At 56.8% G+C, this 16,913-nt stretch overlaps 1 protein-coding gene across 2 annotated transcripts in view; it reads left to right on the top strand.

Annotated features, from left to right (window-relative positions):
* The first annotated feature begins 3 nt into the window (after positions 1-3).
* Positions 4-16,913, top strand: part of HELZ2 (helicase with zinc finger 2) — a 30,923-nt gene continuing 14,013 nt past the window's right edge. The window contains exons 1-8 of one of the 2 annotated variants that reach the window (XM_069034556.1): positions 4-81; positions 9,367-10,509; positions 10,620-10,803; positions 11,190-11,297; positions 11,847-12,370; positions 12,709-13,341; positions 14,400-15,183; positions 15,588-15,663. In XM_069034556.1, coding sequence (XP_068890657.1) covers positions 9,509-10,509; positions 10,620-10,803; positions 11,190-11,297; positions 11,847-12,370; positions 12,709-13,341; positions 14,400-15,183; positions 15,588-15,663 — 3,310 coding nt within the window. In that variant the 5' untranslated portion in view covers positions 4-81; positions 9,367-9,508. Of the gene's footprint in view, positions 82-4,502; positions 4,578-9,366; positions 10,510-10,619; positions 10,804-11,189; positions 11,298-11,846; positions 12,371-12,708; positions 13,342-14,399; positions 15,184-15,587; positions 15,664-16,913 lie in introns of those variants that run through there. The other variant, XM_069034555.1, reaches the window with a different exon arrangement.

Below are 16,913 nucleotides of genomic sequence, written 5' to 3'. Positions count from 1 at the left end.
CATCTCCAGCCTGAGCAGCAGTGCTGAGCCACACCTGAGGTGTATTTCCAACCCAAATTCCCCCATTCCTGTGCTGTGACGGTGAGTGAGCATCCTTCTGCACCACAGGGACACCTTTCCCCAGCAGTGCCAGGGTTGGAAAGCTGTGGTGCCTTTGCCCAGCCTTGGAGAGCTGTGGGCTGATGATCCTGCCCCAGCCATCTCTGCTTTAGACAAACTCGTCTGAGTTATCCAGGGAATGTGGGAGAAGGAATGTCCAGGTGCAAAGGGGACAGCTGGAGAGACCTCCTGGCTCCTCTTTAAGGGTATCTGAGACGTGGCATCGGAGCATGGGGGGGGACAGGATTTGTGTCAGCTCTGTGTTGGTGTGGTGCAGCTGTGGGCAGCGAGGGCTGGGGCAGAGCAGAGCAAGCAGGAGGCAGCAGCTCTTCTCTGGCTCTGTGCACCTTTACCTGCCCGAGAGACTAGAGATCACCTCACTGGCAAAGCATTCCCAGCGTGGGTGTACTTTGCCCTGCAAAGCAGCTCTTCCTCGGGGTGTAAACAGCTGCCTAAGCAATAAAAGCTCGGCAGGCAAATTTGGGCTGGTGCAATTCTCCCCTCCCTTTGCAGCAGCTCTCGGGGCAGCCCTGTGTCCCTCGAGAGACCGCCTGGGCTGTTCAGGGATGCTCCGGTGACGTGCTCCGCTCCTGGGATGGCTGAGCTGCTCCCGAGCGTGCTGCGGTGCTTCCCCGCCCTGCCGAGGGCAGCTGGGGGCTTGCAGAGTCAGCAACTCGTGGTAGGATGAGGGCTGAGAAGGATAAGCAAAGAAGGGAAGTTGCCTGCAGCGAGTTGTATGCAGAGATTATCAGTGTCTGGATGAGTGGCCTGGGGCTGGATGCGGCCGTGGGCGATTGGGCACGATTCCCTGGCCGCGGGGAAGTCCCATGCGAGCGCGGCAGTAGATCCTGGGCTTGCAGCCCTGATTTCAGCAGGGGTGGTAAAGTATTGTTCGTGGAGAGCACATCCAACCTGTGGATCAGCTCTCCCCACGGCGCTGAGACCTGCGGCTCTGCAGGGGGGAGCCCCCAAGCCCTCCCCAGGGGGCTGCACCCATCTCTGCGGGCTCTCAGGGCTGCAATGGATCCCAGTGGGTCAACCTGTTCTGTGAGCCTGGGGTCCCTGGGCAGGGCTGGGGCTCTCAGCATCCATTTTACCAGCCTGGTACTGCCGGCACTGCCTTCCTGGGCTCCCCTTGGGTGCTCAGGCTGAGATCTGCTCCCCTTTCCTCCCGTGGGGAGCCCTCGGCTGTTCTGCTCACAGCCGGGCGTGGAGGACTCGCACCCAGAGACAAAATTACATAAGGGCTGCGGATGAGTCATGCCAAGTCCGTTTCTCGCTGGGTTGTGTGGTGGTGGAGACTCAGCCACTTGCGTTTTCTCCTCCAGGTATCCACAGGAGCAGACTGCGCTATTTGGGAAAGAGCAGAGCCTCCCGCTTCCCGAGCATCTCCAGGGCAGCGTCGCGGGCAGAGCCCTGCCATGGTCCTGCCTGGCAGCTGCCTGTGGGGTGCCAGGGAGTGGAGGCGGTGAGAAATCACCAATTCCTCACTCTCTGCGTCTCTCTGGGCAGGTTAGGGCTGTTACCGGGACAGGAGATGCTCCAGCATCCTCGCGGGAAGGCTCTCCCAGCTCCCAGCAACTTCCTCAGGCGCGGGGTGTGCAGCGCACAAAGCGCAGCGCGTCTGGCGCTGGGGCGGGGAGCAGCAGCGATGGTTTCCTGGGGAAACCGCTCCGTGACTGTCGGCCGTGTCGCCGGAGGAATGGAAACCGAAACTCACGGCTTTCGGGTTGGTGTTTGTTTGTCTAAAATCGGCACATCCCGGGTTTCGGCTCTCCCCCGCCCTAATGCTGTGGATGTGGTGACGCAGCTTTGCCTCCTCCCTGCTCCAATAGTGGCTTCCTGCGCCCTGCCGCCAGCGGCGGAGGGACAGCAGAGCCGGCTGCTCCCGGGCTGCTCCGCTGCTTCTGGCTCCTTCTCGTGTGTTGAGCAGGGCCGGAAGCTTTATATAATAGAGTGAAAGCTGTTTGCTTCTAGAGCTGGAGGAAAAATAACCCACCTGTAAAATCAGTGAAACCTCCAGATATCCCACCTGTAAAACCAGAGTGAAGCCTCAGTGCCAAGGCTGCTCTGCCTGGGTGAGCTGGGCACCGCCCATCCTGGCTCGGGCACCTCAGGGGAGTAGTGCCAGGTATTTTGTTTGGTTTTCACTGCTGTCTGATGCTGTCACAGAGATCTTTGCTGTGGTTTAGTCAGGGCTGCAGAGAGGATGATTCCTGCCCCAGGCAATACCAAATGGGGATGGACTCCATCTATGGAAGACTCTGATACCACGGCTGGGCCTTGCTTGGTCTCTCCTTCCCAGGCAGGGATGGGGCTCTGGTGCTCCCCAAACTGTAACAGTTCCCATGGCATCTGCAAGGACAAAGCTGGGAAAGCCTTTCCTGGATGGGAACACTGAGCATACCATGGGGATTCCATGGGGTCAGATCCTACTGTGGAGCTGAGCCACCCACTGCTCCTTGCTGACAGAACATGGAGTGCAGCAGAGCCACGGCCCTGTGCAGGTGGCCATCCTGCCACAGGTCCAGCAGTGACCAGGGCGTTGTTGCACAGACCTGGTGGTTTTGATGCCCAGGGATGCCTGGTTTCCACAGCCACCCAATTCTCTGGTGGGATCCATCCAGTGCCCTCTGCTCCAGTGGGGTCCATTCAGCACCCACAGGCCTGAGCTGCCCCACTCCTCTCCTTGGTGGGAAAACCCCCTTCTTGGCTCCCCAGGGTGCTGCTGGATGGGAGCAGGGTGACAGCTCCCTCTGAGCTACCCAATGGCTGCGACTGCAAACCAGGAAGGTCAAAAACATCGTTTCTCTTCCTCCTTCCACTGGTGTTTACAAACGTGCCAGAAACCTGTCTCTGCCCCTCCTTTCCTCCCTTCTCCATTGCCGACATGCCCCACAGGCTGGCTCTCTCAGTGTTTGCTCCTCCCACTTGCTTTGAGGAAAAAGTTTTCTTTTGTCCGAAGGCTCGCTTTGTGTTGAGGTGGCACCACCAAGCACCATCAATCGATGGAAGGACTGAACAGCGTCCCTGTCAGCAGGGAGACTGCCTCAAGTGCCTGCGAATTTTTACAGCCACTTGTAGCTGGAGGTGTGTTAGTTTTCCCTGGTTATTTCCAGGGCCTGGAGCTGGATTCTGGCATGAAGATAATTCCATTAAGTGGGAATCCTGGGGCTTGACCGCAGTGCTGGGCACAGCACCTGCTTTACAGGTCAGGGCTTTCCGAAGCCAGGAAAGTCCAGGCTGGTGAGATGTGGCTGCTGTGGTGGGTTCCTGGGACTGAGGAGCTTAGAGGAACTTCCTGGGATTTTTCTTGTGTGCGCTTTTTGGAGGCGTACCGGGTTCCAGGGTTTGCTGGTTATGTGTGTATTACCCGCAAATTTGCCCCATCACCAAACTGCACAGGGGGAGGGCACTGCCTCGTGCTGGGATGAGATGCTGAGCTGTTGTGGGATGGGTCTGGTGAGGTGCAAAGGGGCTGAGAGGGGTCTCCACACCCCGGGTGCTGAGGATTCCCCACTGCTCGGGTGCTGAGCATCAACTGATGGTGCTTGTGTGGTAACACGTGCCCACAAACTGGGATGCGGGGTCTTGCCCTCCGGCTGTCGGTGCTGCCCCACGAAACGCGATGCAAATCAGAGTCTGCTGCTGCCGGGGGTGGATTTCGAGTTCGGGTTTGTTTTTGGCTCGAGGCTGAGCTCTGCAGCGGGTGCACCGCGCCAGGCGGGGAACCGAACGGAAAACGAAAGTGATGAAGAACAGAAAGGAAGGCAGCGCTCTGTCCCCCACCCCCACCCCCAACCCCGTTAAAAAGGAGGTTGCCGTGGGGGCCGACCTGAGAACCGGGGCTGCCGCTCAGAATTCACTTAGGACTCCGGTGCCGCCGCTCCCGGCTCTGGACCGAATCTGAGCGCGAGGAATCCCGACCTTCTGCGGGTGAGCAGCGCCCCCGGGAGCGGCCCCTCTGCACTTGGCGGGGACAGGACCGGGGAGCGACTCGGCCTCCGATGCGCGGGGATGCGGGGGTAGGACGGGACCGGGGTGGGAGGCTGGTTCCCCCAGGAGCGCCCGTCCTGTTCGCTGCGCGATGCGGGTGGTGCTGTCCCGCCGGTGCCGCTACCGGTACCGGCTTCTGCTGCCCTGGATGCCGGTGCCCGCTTCCCTTGGCGCCCCTTCCCCTGGTGCCGATCCCCCCACCCCGCTGCCTGTCCCTCTTGTCCGGTGCCGGTGCCGGTCCCGGTGCCGGCTGGGGCTCTCGTCGGTGCCGGTGCCGATCCTCCCCGCCTGCTGCCCTCCCGGTGCCGGTGCCGGCTCCTGCTCCCCCCGGTGCCGGCGGGCGGGGCGGGGCGGGGCCGCCGTGATGCAATTTCCGCGAAGTCCGGCCCCGGTTTGAATGCAGGGAGGCCCGAGAAGCGAAACTGCCGCCGGCGGCGAGTCCCCGGGTCCCTGCGGGTCCCCCCACCCCGGCGGCGGCGGCGGTGAGAGCGGCGGGGGGCGTTCCGGGTGCGGGGGAGCTCCGGGAATGGGGGTCAGCGGAGCGCCCTGGGGGGGCTGCAGGACCGAGAGTGCCCCCGGTAGCCCCGCAGTGAGCCGTGGCGTGCGGCAGGGCGTGCGGGATTCTGCAGGGCGTGCGGGGTGCGCATCCCGCTCAGCCCCCGCCCCGGCTCGCAGCGTCCCTGCCCGGGCTGGGATGTGTTCGGGAGAGGGGGGTCATAGCCAGCGTGCAGGTTTTGAGGTGCAAAGCTGTGATTGGAGGGTGGGGAGAACCCCGGGGGTGCACAGCGCTGCCTTCGGTGAGCGATCCCCGACAGCGATATTCTAACCCTGCTGCCGCCTCTGAACTCTGGGGATGGGATCCGAGAGCTCCCGGTGAACTTCTTACAGTTGGATGAAAGCAAATGCAGCATCTGGGGGGTCCACGTGTCTCGGGGCTCTGCACAAACTGGAGGGTCCGTGCCTGCACACACGCTCGGGCAGTGGTGTCGCGGCTGCCACGGCTGGTAGTGCCGGCTTTTGGGTGGGATGTGGAGTCAGCTGTCTGTTCGAAAAAGGCTGGGAAAGGGGGACGCCAAGAACTTCGGAGGCTGTTTTTGCACTGGAGAGAGATTCCAGAGGCGTGCGGTTTCGGTACAGGCAGGAGGAGGACTGCGGGTGATGGGGTGGCATTGGCCAGCATCTGCCAGGCAGTTCCTCTTCCACCGTTTCCAAACCCTCCCGGCCAGCCCGGCTGCACTGATCGCTCGTGGGGTGCTGGCGATGCTGAGAAGGTCTTGCACTGTTGCTCTGAATGCTGCTTGTAGTTGAGGAAAAACTTCCAAGGGCCAGTGCTTGTCTGGGTCCGATAACCGGAGTGTGGGGCTGCAGCCCCCGAGGCACATGGTCCCCTGTCCCCATCCCTCTCCCAGCACTCTGATCCACGTCACTTGCTCTGATCGAGGGGCACTTGGCTTACTCCAGCGTAGCGCGTTGCCTAATATTCTGTCAATAATTAACCAAGCCAAGAGCTCAGAGACCGGCCACCTTCCTCCTGGTGGGATAGGATGGGTGCAGAGCATCAGGATGCAGGGGCACGATGAGCATTTCTCTACCACAGCCATGCTTCCACTCGCCATTTCCAGGGAAATGTGATTATCTCTGGCAGCAGCACTGCCCTGCAACGAGCCTGCCAGGGACGATGCTTGGACAGAGTGTGGCCTGGCCCTGACCCAAAGCATCTTCCTGAGTGCGGAGGAAATGCCACCAGCAAAGCCATGGTGTGCTCTCTTTGGGTTTGGTTTCTGGCAAGGCTGGACCAGAGCTGGGCAGAAGGTGTGTGGGGCTGTGTTGGTTCCTGGGAGAAAGCAGAACTCGCCCAGATGGGGCTGGGGGTACAATAAACCAGCCTCTGTCACAGTGGCTTGTCACCCATCAGCAGGATGTGAGTGGCTTTAAATGCCAGGCTGAGCTTTCCAGGATCAGTGTTTAAAAGGTTGTTTTTCTTAAAAGATACAAAATTCAGCTGGTAAATCATGGTCTGTGGCTTGCTGGTAAATACTGCTCCCCATCCGCTCTTACCTTTCCTGAGGCATTTGGATTTTGCCCTGTTGACATCAGTTTTATTTCCAGTGGGACAGCTGTCTTGTGGCACACCTCCCCGAGCTACCTCATGCCTTGCGTCTTCCCTCCACCCAAGCTTGGATTGCAAAGGTTCCCTTAGTTTTTTCTTTTTTTTTTTTTCTTTCTTTTTTTCTTTTTCCTCTAGTATAAGGCTGCTGTAGAGAGAAAAAAGCTTTAATTTGGCGTCAGCACTAGTGCTGTGCAGAGACTTTGACCGGGGTTTGCATTTCCCCTTCCTCTTCCCTCCCACCTCCAGACCCAGAGCATGTTCTGGCAGTTTGCTCAAAATCAAACGCCTTCTTAAAAAAAATAAACAGTAGGGGAATTGACCCCTTTAAAGGTGGAATATTCCCTCTTAGCTTTTTCCAGCTGGGATGCCCTGCCTAAGCATGAATTCCAGTGGCAACCTGGCTGTCCTGCACGGTCCTTATGGGCAGTTCTTAAGCGTTTCACCGGGTGGGTCGGTGCCGGCGGTGCTCCAGGACCGCGTCTCCCATGAGCTCTGCGGCTGTGGAGGTGCCGGCAGCGGGAAGTTCGGCTGCCTCTGCACGGAGCCGAGTGCCAGCGATCAGGTTTCTTCCTCTCCCGTGGGCATAACTGAGGGGTACTGGAGTTTTCACCAGTTGCGGTGTTGCACAGACGTCGCACAAACCCTGAGCTTGAGTGCCTTTCACAGGAGGGCTCGGCCGGAGGCGGAGACTTCCAGAGGAAGGAAGGTGGAACTGCTGTCGGAGGGATACCAAAGTGTTCCCGAAACTGCAGATGTCAGATCCACTGGGAACGTGCTGCCCTCGGCAGCTTCAAAGGAGCTGAAAGGGCTCTCGGCGGCTGAGCGTGACCTCGGTCCCGCTCCGGGCGTTCCCACTGTGGAGATTCGGGAACAGCCTGGCCCCACCGGCCCCGCTCTGCCACCGTCGCCCTCCATGTCCCCCCTGCCCTGTGCCAAGGTCCCGGGGCAAGCTGAACCTGCGGTCGCGAGTGACCTTCCGTCTGCCCTGGGGTTCCCATTAGCTCCAGTCGATCCCAGATCTCCCGGGGAAACCGAGTGGGAATGCTCCTTTCTAGCGAACAGTCTCCCCAAGCTCGCACAGGAGGGATTTTGATCCCCAAAAGGTGCAGGGTTTTTCCCTCCCACAGGCCAGCCCTCAGAGCAGGCTGTGTCTTCCCAAACTTCTGCCTGGTTCCCAGTGTTCGGGGGTTTTTCTGGTACTCACAGCCTGGAGCAGTTTGATGGGAGCAGCTCCAGGGGGTCTGCAGCTGCCACCAGCACCGTGCTGCCTTTGCTGTCTTGCTGAGAATCAGAGGAGCAGCCCTTGATGCCCTTGGACATGAGGCAGATTGTTCCACTCCCCCTCCTCTCTTTATAGGTGCTTATTTTCAATTTTTCCAAAATTATTTCATTTCAGTGCAAAGCATTTTATCTGCATCAGTCAGCAATCAGGCAGCGCCAGAACCTCAGCTGTGGCTCCAATTTTTCTTTTTTTGTGGTAGAACCAGAACAAACAAAGAGCTCCTGACCCCTGGACTGCAGAAAGTTTTATTCCAATGACCATGGCCTTGTTACAGCCAGAGGATAGGAATACCCTGGCTCTCCACTGGTCCCAGCCAGCTCTGGGTCACTGCTCTTCTTTCACTGCCAGCCTGCGCTGAGTGCTTCAAGTAAAGGTTTGGAAGTGAAGGCACAGAGCTGAGTCGGGGTGATTTACCTCTGGGTGCAGAGCTCGTGGCGTGGCACAGTGACCCCAATCAATCCAGCGCTGCCGTGGGAGTCTGCCATGGAATCCCACAGCTTCCCGAAATGGAAACCTGCAGCTCTGCCCAGCGCCAGGCTCACTGCCAGGCCTTGAGAGATAAAGTGAGCGGGTGTTTATCCACTGAGCACGTGTCTGACCTGATGCACACAGAGAAGTAGGATTAGATGATTCCTTCAAGGCTTGGCAGTGGGTGGGTGCTGTGACACTGGGATGGGAGGTGAGGAGCTCTCTTAGGATGTGCTGGGAATGTGGGTGATGCTCTGGCCACTTCCAGCTCGGTGTTTGTTGTCCAGAGCTCCAGATGGAGCAGCAGCCTCATCAGCCCCTGCCCACTTTGCCCGGCACCCTGTTTATCCCAGAAGAGAGGAAAGGATTCTTAATTAGAAGTGCAGAAGCAATGCAAGATTTGCCTTCCTACTCCACTGTCCACTGAACCTCAGCTGTAAATCCCACTCTTCCCTGGTATTGCTAGAGAGCCAGTCTGTGGTGGCTGCTGGCCAGGAGCCCGAGTTGGGTGCTCAGCACACGGCTGGTGGCTTGTCTTGGCAGCACACCCTGCCCACAGATATGCCCCGGCATGTTCCCTTCACCCTGACCACGTGGCCCAGCCACCAAACCCTGCAGCATCATTCCCAGGGATGCTCCTGGCCCCTGGTTACCCAGGAAACTGATGGCAAATGCCGGAGCTGGTGGCTGGAGAGGGCAGTGAGCCATGAGTTGCCTTCCTCGCCACATCCGGCAGGGCCGAGCTCTTCCAGCCGGATGTTTACCGAGATGTCAGCTGGAGAGATGCCGGCAGGCCCCTGTTGCAGCATGCCCATCTCCTGGCGTTGGGTGCTGCATCCCAGGAGCAAAGAGGGTGGTTGCTTCATTAATTAATTCCAATTAATCTTTTGCACTCTGGGGCAGATGGGCTGAGGGGCTGGAGCTGGGTTCCTCTCGCTCGGCGTGGGGCTGCCTGGCCAACTCAGGGAAGAAAACAGGATAAAGAAAGAGAAAGTTGGCAGGAGGGACTCAAGGTGGGGGAGGTGCTGGCAGCAGGAAGAGGAAGTTGGATCATGTGGCCGTGGTCCAGTGGAGCTCAGTGGCCACTGTGGGAACCGTGCTGGGCCCTCTGGAGCAGTCACTGCTTTGCCACATTGGATGGTAAATGCTGATGGTCTATGGGGACATCGGAGATCAGGGTGAGCCCTGCTGGGAGCCAGCACCACTCAGCAGCCTGATTCCTGTGTGACACAGTCCCCTGGGACCCGGGCTGGTGGAGCAACAGAGCAGAGGGAGAGAGTGGGGGCACTTGGGTGCCGAGGCCGAGGGTGCCTGGGTGAGGTTCCTGGCTGTGCCAGTGCCTCCGTGTGTGCCCAGCCAGGGATTGTCTGATGTTTCCTGCTAAGTCGCTTGTTTCTTGTTCCTTTGTCAGGCTTCATGAGCTTGCACCGATGGCCGGCAGGTATGCACTGAGCTAGGACAAGGCCACTCGCTCCATGGCACCTCCTCCCCACGGCATCGCCATCTAAGATCTTCCCATTGTTAATTTTGCTCTGCTCAAGCCGCCGCCAAAGATGCCGACAGCCAACGGCCCGAAGGTGCCACTGAGCAGCCTCCAGCAGCAGCTGGAGCTGCTCCTGGTCTGCTCCAAGTGCAGCGTGAAGGAGAACGAGATCACCTACCACCCGCGGGAGGTGGAGCACAACTGCATGTATGAGATCCTGCTGGCGCGCTGCCGCAACCGCTGGAGCACAGCATGGAGGAAAGTGTCCCGGCGGCCTGGCTTCCCCAACCCGGCGCGCTACGCTGTCTGCAGGTACTACGTGGTGGGGCTGGGCTGCAGCAGGCACAAGAACCAGTGCACCTTCGCCTGGAGCGCGGAGGAGGCCATGGTCTGGAACTTCGAGAGGGAGCACCAGCTGGAGCGGCGCTGGCTGAAGGCGGCGGTGCTGCAGGCGCAGCTGGGGGGCCACCCTGCCGCTGCCCCCCACACCATGGCCAGTGCTGCCAGTGAGATCATCAGCGAGTTCGGGGGATGCTTCCAGGACATCTGCAAGCGTTGCTTTTTCGGCTGCCCCCAGCGCATCACGGTGGGCGGCCACGGGCAGCTCTGCACATCCCACCACACCTGGGACCCGCTCCTGGTGCACGTAGTGCTGGACAGCCAGAAGAAGCAGCAGTACACGGCCATCCGGCCCTGCCCCAAGTTCATGGAAACCCTCAACTACTGCTGGTTCGTGTCCCAGGGCCGGCACTGCAGGAACGGCCTGCAGCGCTGCCACTACGCCCACAGTGATGTGGAGATGGCCGTCTGGGAGGCCGAGAGGGAGCAGGGATTGCAGCGCTCCGACCTGCTGCCACCTGTGGGCACCGGCAGCACCAATGGCAAGCCGGCGGCGCCCGCACCTGTGCACTTCTACTGCCGCATCTGCCTGGTGACCGTCAGCTCTCAGGAGAGCTTTGAGAACCACTGCTCCTCCATCGAGCACGTGCAGATGCTCTCGGCCGACAGCTCCATGCAGTGGGTCCACCGCGCACCGCCGCTCGGGCTGACCAAGTTCTCACTGTGCAGCAGGTAAGGCATCCAACAGGGAAGAGGGCCGGGGCAGCAGGGAGCTGCTGGCTCCCTGAGGATCCCCATGCCACCGGCCACGGATGGCACCTGGAACACCTCTCTCCCGACAGAGCGGATGTGTGTGAAATGGGCAACAGCTGCACCAAGGCTCATTCCAAAGAGGAACTGCAGGAGTGGATCCAGAGGGTGAAGGTTTCCATGAAGAAAAAGAAGCAAGCCCTGAAGGATGGGCTCTTGTCCTACCAGGACAGGCTCATTGCTGAGTATCGGATGTGCTCCAACGAGGTGTTAATTGTGAGTGGTGGGCACAGGGTGGGAGCACTTTGGTGCAGCACATCACAGGGATCCTCTGGTGTGAGAGCTTGGGAATGGAGCCCACTGCTCACCTTCCTAACGGGGATGCAAAAAGGGATGTGGCGTCCTCCTTCCTTCATCTCTTTGGAGAGAGCAACCTGAGACCCTGCTCAGGTACCCGAGCTGTGCCATGGGTCCTCTGGCTTCCCAAGGCTGCTGCATGGGGACCCAGCGCAGCAGTGGGTGAGGATGGATTATGAGGATGTACTCTGGATCCCTCTTGGGAAGACGTAGCGTAATGGCAAGGAGGAAGATGGCCAAGATGGCTCTGAGGTGTGTCCCTGGGACGCTGCTTTCAGTCCCTCTCCTCTCATGCCTCCCCACAGATGGCTGAGCACATCGAGGGTGTCCAGGTTGTATGTGAGCAGCCTCTGCACGTGCAGCTGGAGGACAGGAAGAAGAAATACCAATGGAGGTTCAAGATCCACTCTCAGGTAAGCTCAGTCCCTTGGAGGGTTTTGTTTGGTTGGGGTTTTTTTAGTTATTATTTCTGCAAGGGGGAGAAGGATGGGGATTTGGGCATGTTTAAATGAGGACGTGCGTTTGGTGTTCAGGAGCTGCTCAGGTGATTCCTGCACTGGGGCTGTGTGTAGGGGGTACAGCCACTGTGTCTCCTGTCTTGTGCAGTGGTCCTGGGGCAGACCTGACTGCTCTCAACACCTCCCCTGTATCATCACAAATAACAGCATTCAGCTGCTTTCCTGCCCAGGATTTTGTGGATGTTGGGGGCAAAAGCCTGTCTTCTCCAAAGCAGATTACCTATTTACTGCACACTGGTTGATATTAAACTGAAACCTGAGGTTCTCTGAGACCCTAAAGTAATTGCTGTGGGGTTGTATGAGGAATAAGCTGTGGTGAGGCTGACATAGTGTTTGGGTCCTCTAGCAGCTTTTTCTGGGAAGTTCTGCTAGAACACCTCACCAGCTGCTGGGCTCTTCCCATGGGCTGCCCTAACTGTGTCCCTGTCTTCTCCTCAATGGCAGATGCATCTGCAGCACGTGGCCCTGCTGAAGCGGGAGCCTGGAGTAAACTTCTACTTCTCGGGGAATGGGCTTTCTCGGGGCCTCCAGTACATTTGTGGGGAGCATGTGGCCACCATGTCCTCCTCACCCCGCACTGCGCTGGTGGAGGTCAGCATGGAGTGCTGCACCCTGGGCATCTTCGAGCAGTGGGTGGTCTTCGACTTCGGCAAGCGCCCCGTCCTCATGCAGAAGATCAAGGTGAAGGTGGGCCGGCAGGAGACCCCCGTGCACGTCCCCAGCACCAGGGAGAGCACCCGCCCCGTCAACTTTGTGCGGTGGGATCGGGGTAACCGGATCATCGTTCCCAGCGTGCCAAAGACTGGTGAAGATGTGGATCTGCTGGCCAAGTACAAACCTCCTGCTCTGGCACTGGATTACCAAAGTGAGAGTAGTGCAGTCATTCCCATCACCCGGCTCAACTATCGGGAGAGAATGCACAGCTTCCTCTTCCGTGAGGAAGAAGCTGAGCAGGCTCTGATTGCCAAGTAAGTGCCAGGTTTGAACCCTTTTGGGGTTCCCCCTCACTGGGCACCACAAGCCTGTTGCTAACCCTTGGGACCGTGCTGCTCCTGGGGTCTTCTGTCCATTCTGGGTTGGGTCTTGTGGTGCCTTCCCAGAAAATTGGAAACTTGCCAAGAAGGATGGCTTGCTGGGTCTCATCCTGTGGCCGTGGATTAGCTAGAGCGTGGTTTCTGTCTGTATGTGCTTGGGGGGGCTGGCAGACCCTCTCTGGGTATAGGTGGCAATCCCCTCTCTGCGGGGGAGGGCTCAGGAACTGACAGATCCTTTCTCTGCTCTTCATTCGGGTGTTTCCTCCTTTCAGACTCAACCTGCGTGTGCTCATCTCGCTGACCCCCATGCTGCAGAGCTTCTCCATGGGGGTGAAGTTTGCTCTCTCTGGGGAGCTGTTTGCTGAAGTGCCTACCCCTTACAACCTCTCACCAGACACGGATGAGGGGTACCTGCTGAGCAGGTCTGTGCCCACCGCCTTCCTGGCGCTTGACCCACCTGTGGACAATCGGGTTTATGAAGTTTTTGTGGAGCATAAAGCCACCACGGAGAAGACCCTCTGGCTACAGATACCAAGCAGGTGCTGCTCGGAGCTGAACTTCAAGGCAAACACCTCCCACAAGGTGGAGATCCAGTTCCAAATCGACCAGCTGCTGTTCCGGCAGTGGCACCAGGCTGTGGACTGCCTGTTGGATGAGAAGCTGGTCCTGCCAGATGTTGCCAGTTGCTCCATCCCATACTCTCCTGGGTCCCCACAGAAAGGAAATAGCAAGCAGAAACAAGCCATCTCCTTCATCACGGGCCAGCCGACCACCAGACGGCAGGTCCCACCTCTGCTCATCTATGGGCCTTTTGGCACAGGGAAGACGTTCACCTTGGCCATGGCCACCTTGGAGATCCTCAAGCAGCCCAACACACGGGTGCTGATCTGCACTCACACAAACAGGTTAGCAGGGAAGAGGCAACAAGAACTGTGGACAAGCTGGTGCATTGCTTGCTGAGGGGGTGAAGGGGAGCCAAGGTGAATGAGCCAGAGCCAAGCTGCCCTTTTCTCAGCGTGCACTTCAATTGCTTGTTTAAATAAATTAGTTTTTATTGAATTTGTCTTAAACTGCTCTAGTTCCTGCTAGGAAAAAGCCTGTCATGGGTGGAAGTCTTTGTGGAAGAGGCAATGCAGACTCATAGAATCCCTGAATGACATGGGTTGGAAAGGACATTACAGCTTGTTCCAAACCCTTCCGCTAGACAAGGTTGCTCCAAGCCCTGTCCAACGTGGCCTTGAACACTTATATTCCTGCCCCATTAGAAAATGGGAATGGGGCTGGAGAGAGTTTTTTCCAGCCTTTACTGTGTACTGCAAGACGTAGACAGCTGCTGCCTGACCATACTGGGATAATATTGTGCTCTAGTTGCCCTTGAAGACTGTTGGGCTCTGTGCACAAGCCATCTATTGACTTTTCTAGGGAGAGTTTGGGGAAGAGAAAACGCAGATCTGGTCTGAATGCCATTGGATCTGCCTTCAGAGAAACCAGGCCAAGACTGTTAAAATTAGAGCAGTTATGCTGAAAAGAGTGTCCACATCCAATCCTGCAGGCTGTTACTGCCTCAGTTTTTAATGCATAATAGATGGTGACTGCTAATCCTAGCCTGTTCCAGGCTGTTTGCTTGCACGAAAGCTTCTCTTGCAGGTCTTGTCTCACCTGGGGATGGGGATGCTTTGCTGTCAGAGGAGTGCTCCTTCTCACTTGGCCCTGGACAGCATCAGGGCCACAGGTTTTATTGGGCACATCACGTTTTTCCATAAGAGTGTCAAGAGATGTCCTAGTCTCAAGTACCAATTCCTGTTTTAAACCATACTCTGGAAAGAGTCTGGGAATTGGTGGCTGAGTAGACACCGGTTCCTTTGTGATGTGTGTTGGGGAATGATGAGAGAGAACTTTGTACCACAGAATTTAGGAACAGCACCAACAATTCCTTGATGCTTTTCTATTTTTTCCCCTCCAGCGCTGCTGACATTTACATCCGGGAGTATTTTCACAACTACGTGACCACGGGGCATCCATGGGCTGTTCCCCTGCGGATCATCTCCACCGACCGGTCGGTCAACATGATGGACCCCATCACGCAGATGTACTGCTGCCTCTCACCGGACCAGCGCTCGTTCCGCCACCCCACGCGGGCCGAGATCGACAAGCACCACATCATTATCACCACCTCCATGCTATCCAAGAACCTGAGGGTCCCCCCAGGCTACTTCACCCACATCATGATCGACGAGGCCGCGCAGATGCTGGAGTGCGAAGCTTTGGTTCCGCTCTCCTATGCCACTTTTGAGACCCGCATTGTCCTGGCTGGGGACCACATGCAGATAACCCCAAAGCTGTTCTCTGTTGGGAGTGGGCAATCTGCTGATCACACCCTCTTGAACCGGCTCTTTCAGTTCTACCAGAGGGAGAGGCATGAGGTGGCCAAGAAGAGCAGGATCATCTTCAGTGAGAATTATCGTTCCACTGCCGGCATCATCGAGTTTGTCTCCAAGCACTTCTACATCGGCAATGGCAACGCTATCCAAGCCAGTGGGAACATCCCACCCCATCCCGAAATTTATCCCCTCGTGTTCTGCCACGTGTCTGGCATGGCTGAAAGGGATATCTCCATGATTTCTTGGCAAAATGTCTCTGAGATAATACAAGTGATTGAGAAAGTGAAGGAGATCTATCAGAGGTGGCCAGATGAGTGGGGTGTCCGGGATCTGAAGAAGATCTGTGTGGTCTCCCATGGGATGCAGGTGCGTAGGGGAATCCTGCATTCCACCTGACGGGGCTATGCCTGCACTGCTGACTAAACACTCCCTAAGAAAGACCTTTTAATCTATTTATGATTATTTGTGCAATTAAAAATAGGAAATCTGGGGTCTCACGTGCCTTCAGTGTTTTTTTGAGGCAGTCTCCATTTAGGTAGCATGTCCTGGGTGGTTGGAGCAGAGATGGTGGAATGGCTTAGTTAAACACTTCTATCAGCATCTTCTAGGCAGGTTAATGACAGGGCAGTGGGAGCTCTGGCTGAAGTCAGCCCGGATATGTGGCTGCTGTCAAGTAATTTGGGCAACCTGCAGCTGGGCAGGATGAGGGACCCTGGTGTTTGGTGGGGGGTGTTTCTGAGCTGAGTTCAGTTGTGCTTCTTTCTTACCAGGTTTCTGCAACAAGACAGGAGCTGAGGAAAAAGCAGCTACAAGATGTGGTGGTGGAAAACTACGAAAATTTGCCAGGTTTGTGTCTTGTGCCACAGTCCCTCATGCCTGGCTGCATTTTGGGATCTTTTGTGTGAGAGTCATACACAGCTTTTGCAGTCATGCTGGTGGACAAGAAGGTCCATAGCAACTACAGCCACTGTGTAACAGACGGGAGGAAGAGACACTGGGGTGTTAGCAGATGAGTTTCCAACATCTTTAAATTTTCCTTCTTTTTAAAATGCAAAATATTGGCTGCTATTGTGGAAAAATACCTCTCTGGGAGGTGCTGCCTGGCAGAGCTCCCCTGCCCTCTCCGTGTCTCTGCCACCACCGCAGTCCATGTAACACCAAGTAGGAGGGAGTGCCTGGAAGTCCTTTGGCTGATTTCCATCCCCTTCTGGTTGGTAGTTCTTTGATTTTGTCTTTTCCTGAGTGAATAAGATTTCACACTGAATTAAATCTGCACCCATCAACTCATTTCAAATATATGGCTGTTGCTTTGTAGGAGGGTAAAAACCCTGTAAGTGCCATCCCAGAGACTTGAGTATGTGTGAATCATGTGAAGCCCTAAGTACCAGCGAGGGAGGCAGTGACAGAAGGGAATTGAAACCAGGATGGCCTGTGGGTACCAATCACAGAACAGCTCACTAGAGGAGGAGTCTCCTGCTCTGGATCACAAGAGAGGAATAAGGCTGGTTTTGTCCTCAAGGACTTAGTTTATGACTCATCCGTGTTTTCATTATCTTTTTTTTTTTTATTGCTCAGCTGGGACTCCTGGTGGTGAGAATAACTGACCCCAGGGAGAGTTTGTGATCTCCACACCCTTTCTTTGCAGCCTCTTCCCAGCTCTGACATCACTAGGATGCCTCTTGTTGGTTGTTATTTGTTGTGTGATCAGCAGATCAGCAGAGCTCTTCCTGAGGGGGAGAGGGATCCTTGCAAATGATCACTGCTCTTGTTCCTGCAAGACCCTCAGTTCCTCAGGGAATTTGGGATTCACAGCAAACTCTACCCGTGTTTGCAAGGAGGGGCTGCTGGTGGCACTGGGCTCGCTGGGCTACTCCATGGGTGCTCATGGCTGCACTGCTCCAGTGCTCTGCCTTTATCCCATCTCCACGCTGTCCTTCCCTCCCTGGTGTGTGGGTGGTGGTGCCTTGGGATGTCCATCCTGGTTCACGCACAGAGGATCTCACGATCCCCAAGAGCTGCTTTACTCACATCAGGTGACTCCCATTGTTTCAGCCAAGCAAGGTTACATCAGTCCATGGCCACGTAACACAGTGTAG

This window comes from Aphelocoma coerulescens, chromosome 20, assembly GCF_041296385.1.
Source record: "Aphelocoma coerulescens isolate FSJ_1873_10779 chromosome 20, UR_Acoe_1.0, whole genome shotgun sequence".
NCBI lineage: Eukaryota > Metazoa > Chordata > Aves > Passeriformes > Corvidae > Aphelocoma > Aphelocoma coerulescens.
The sequence above is the reverse complement of the archived record's forward strand: the minus strand, read 5'-3'. Positions and strand labels throughout refer to the sequence as shown.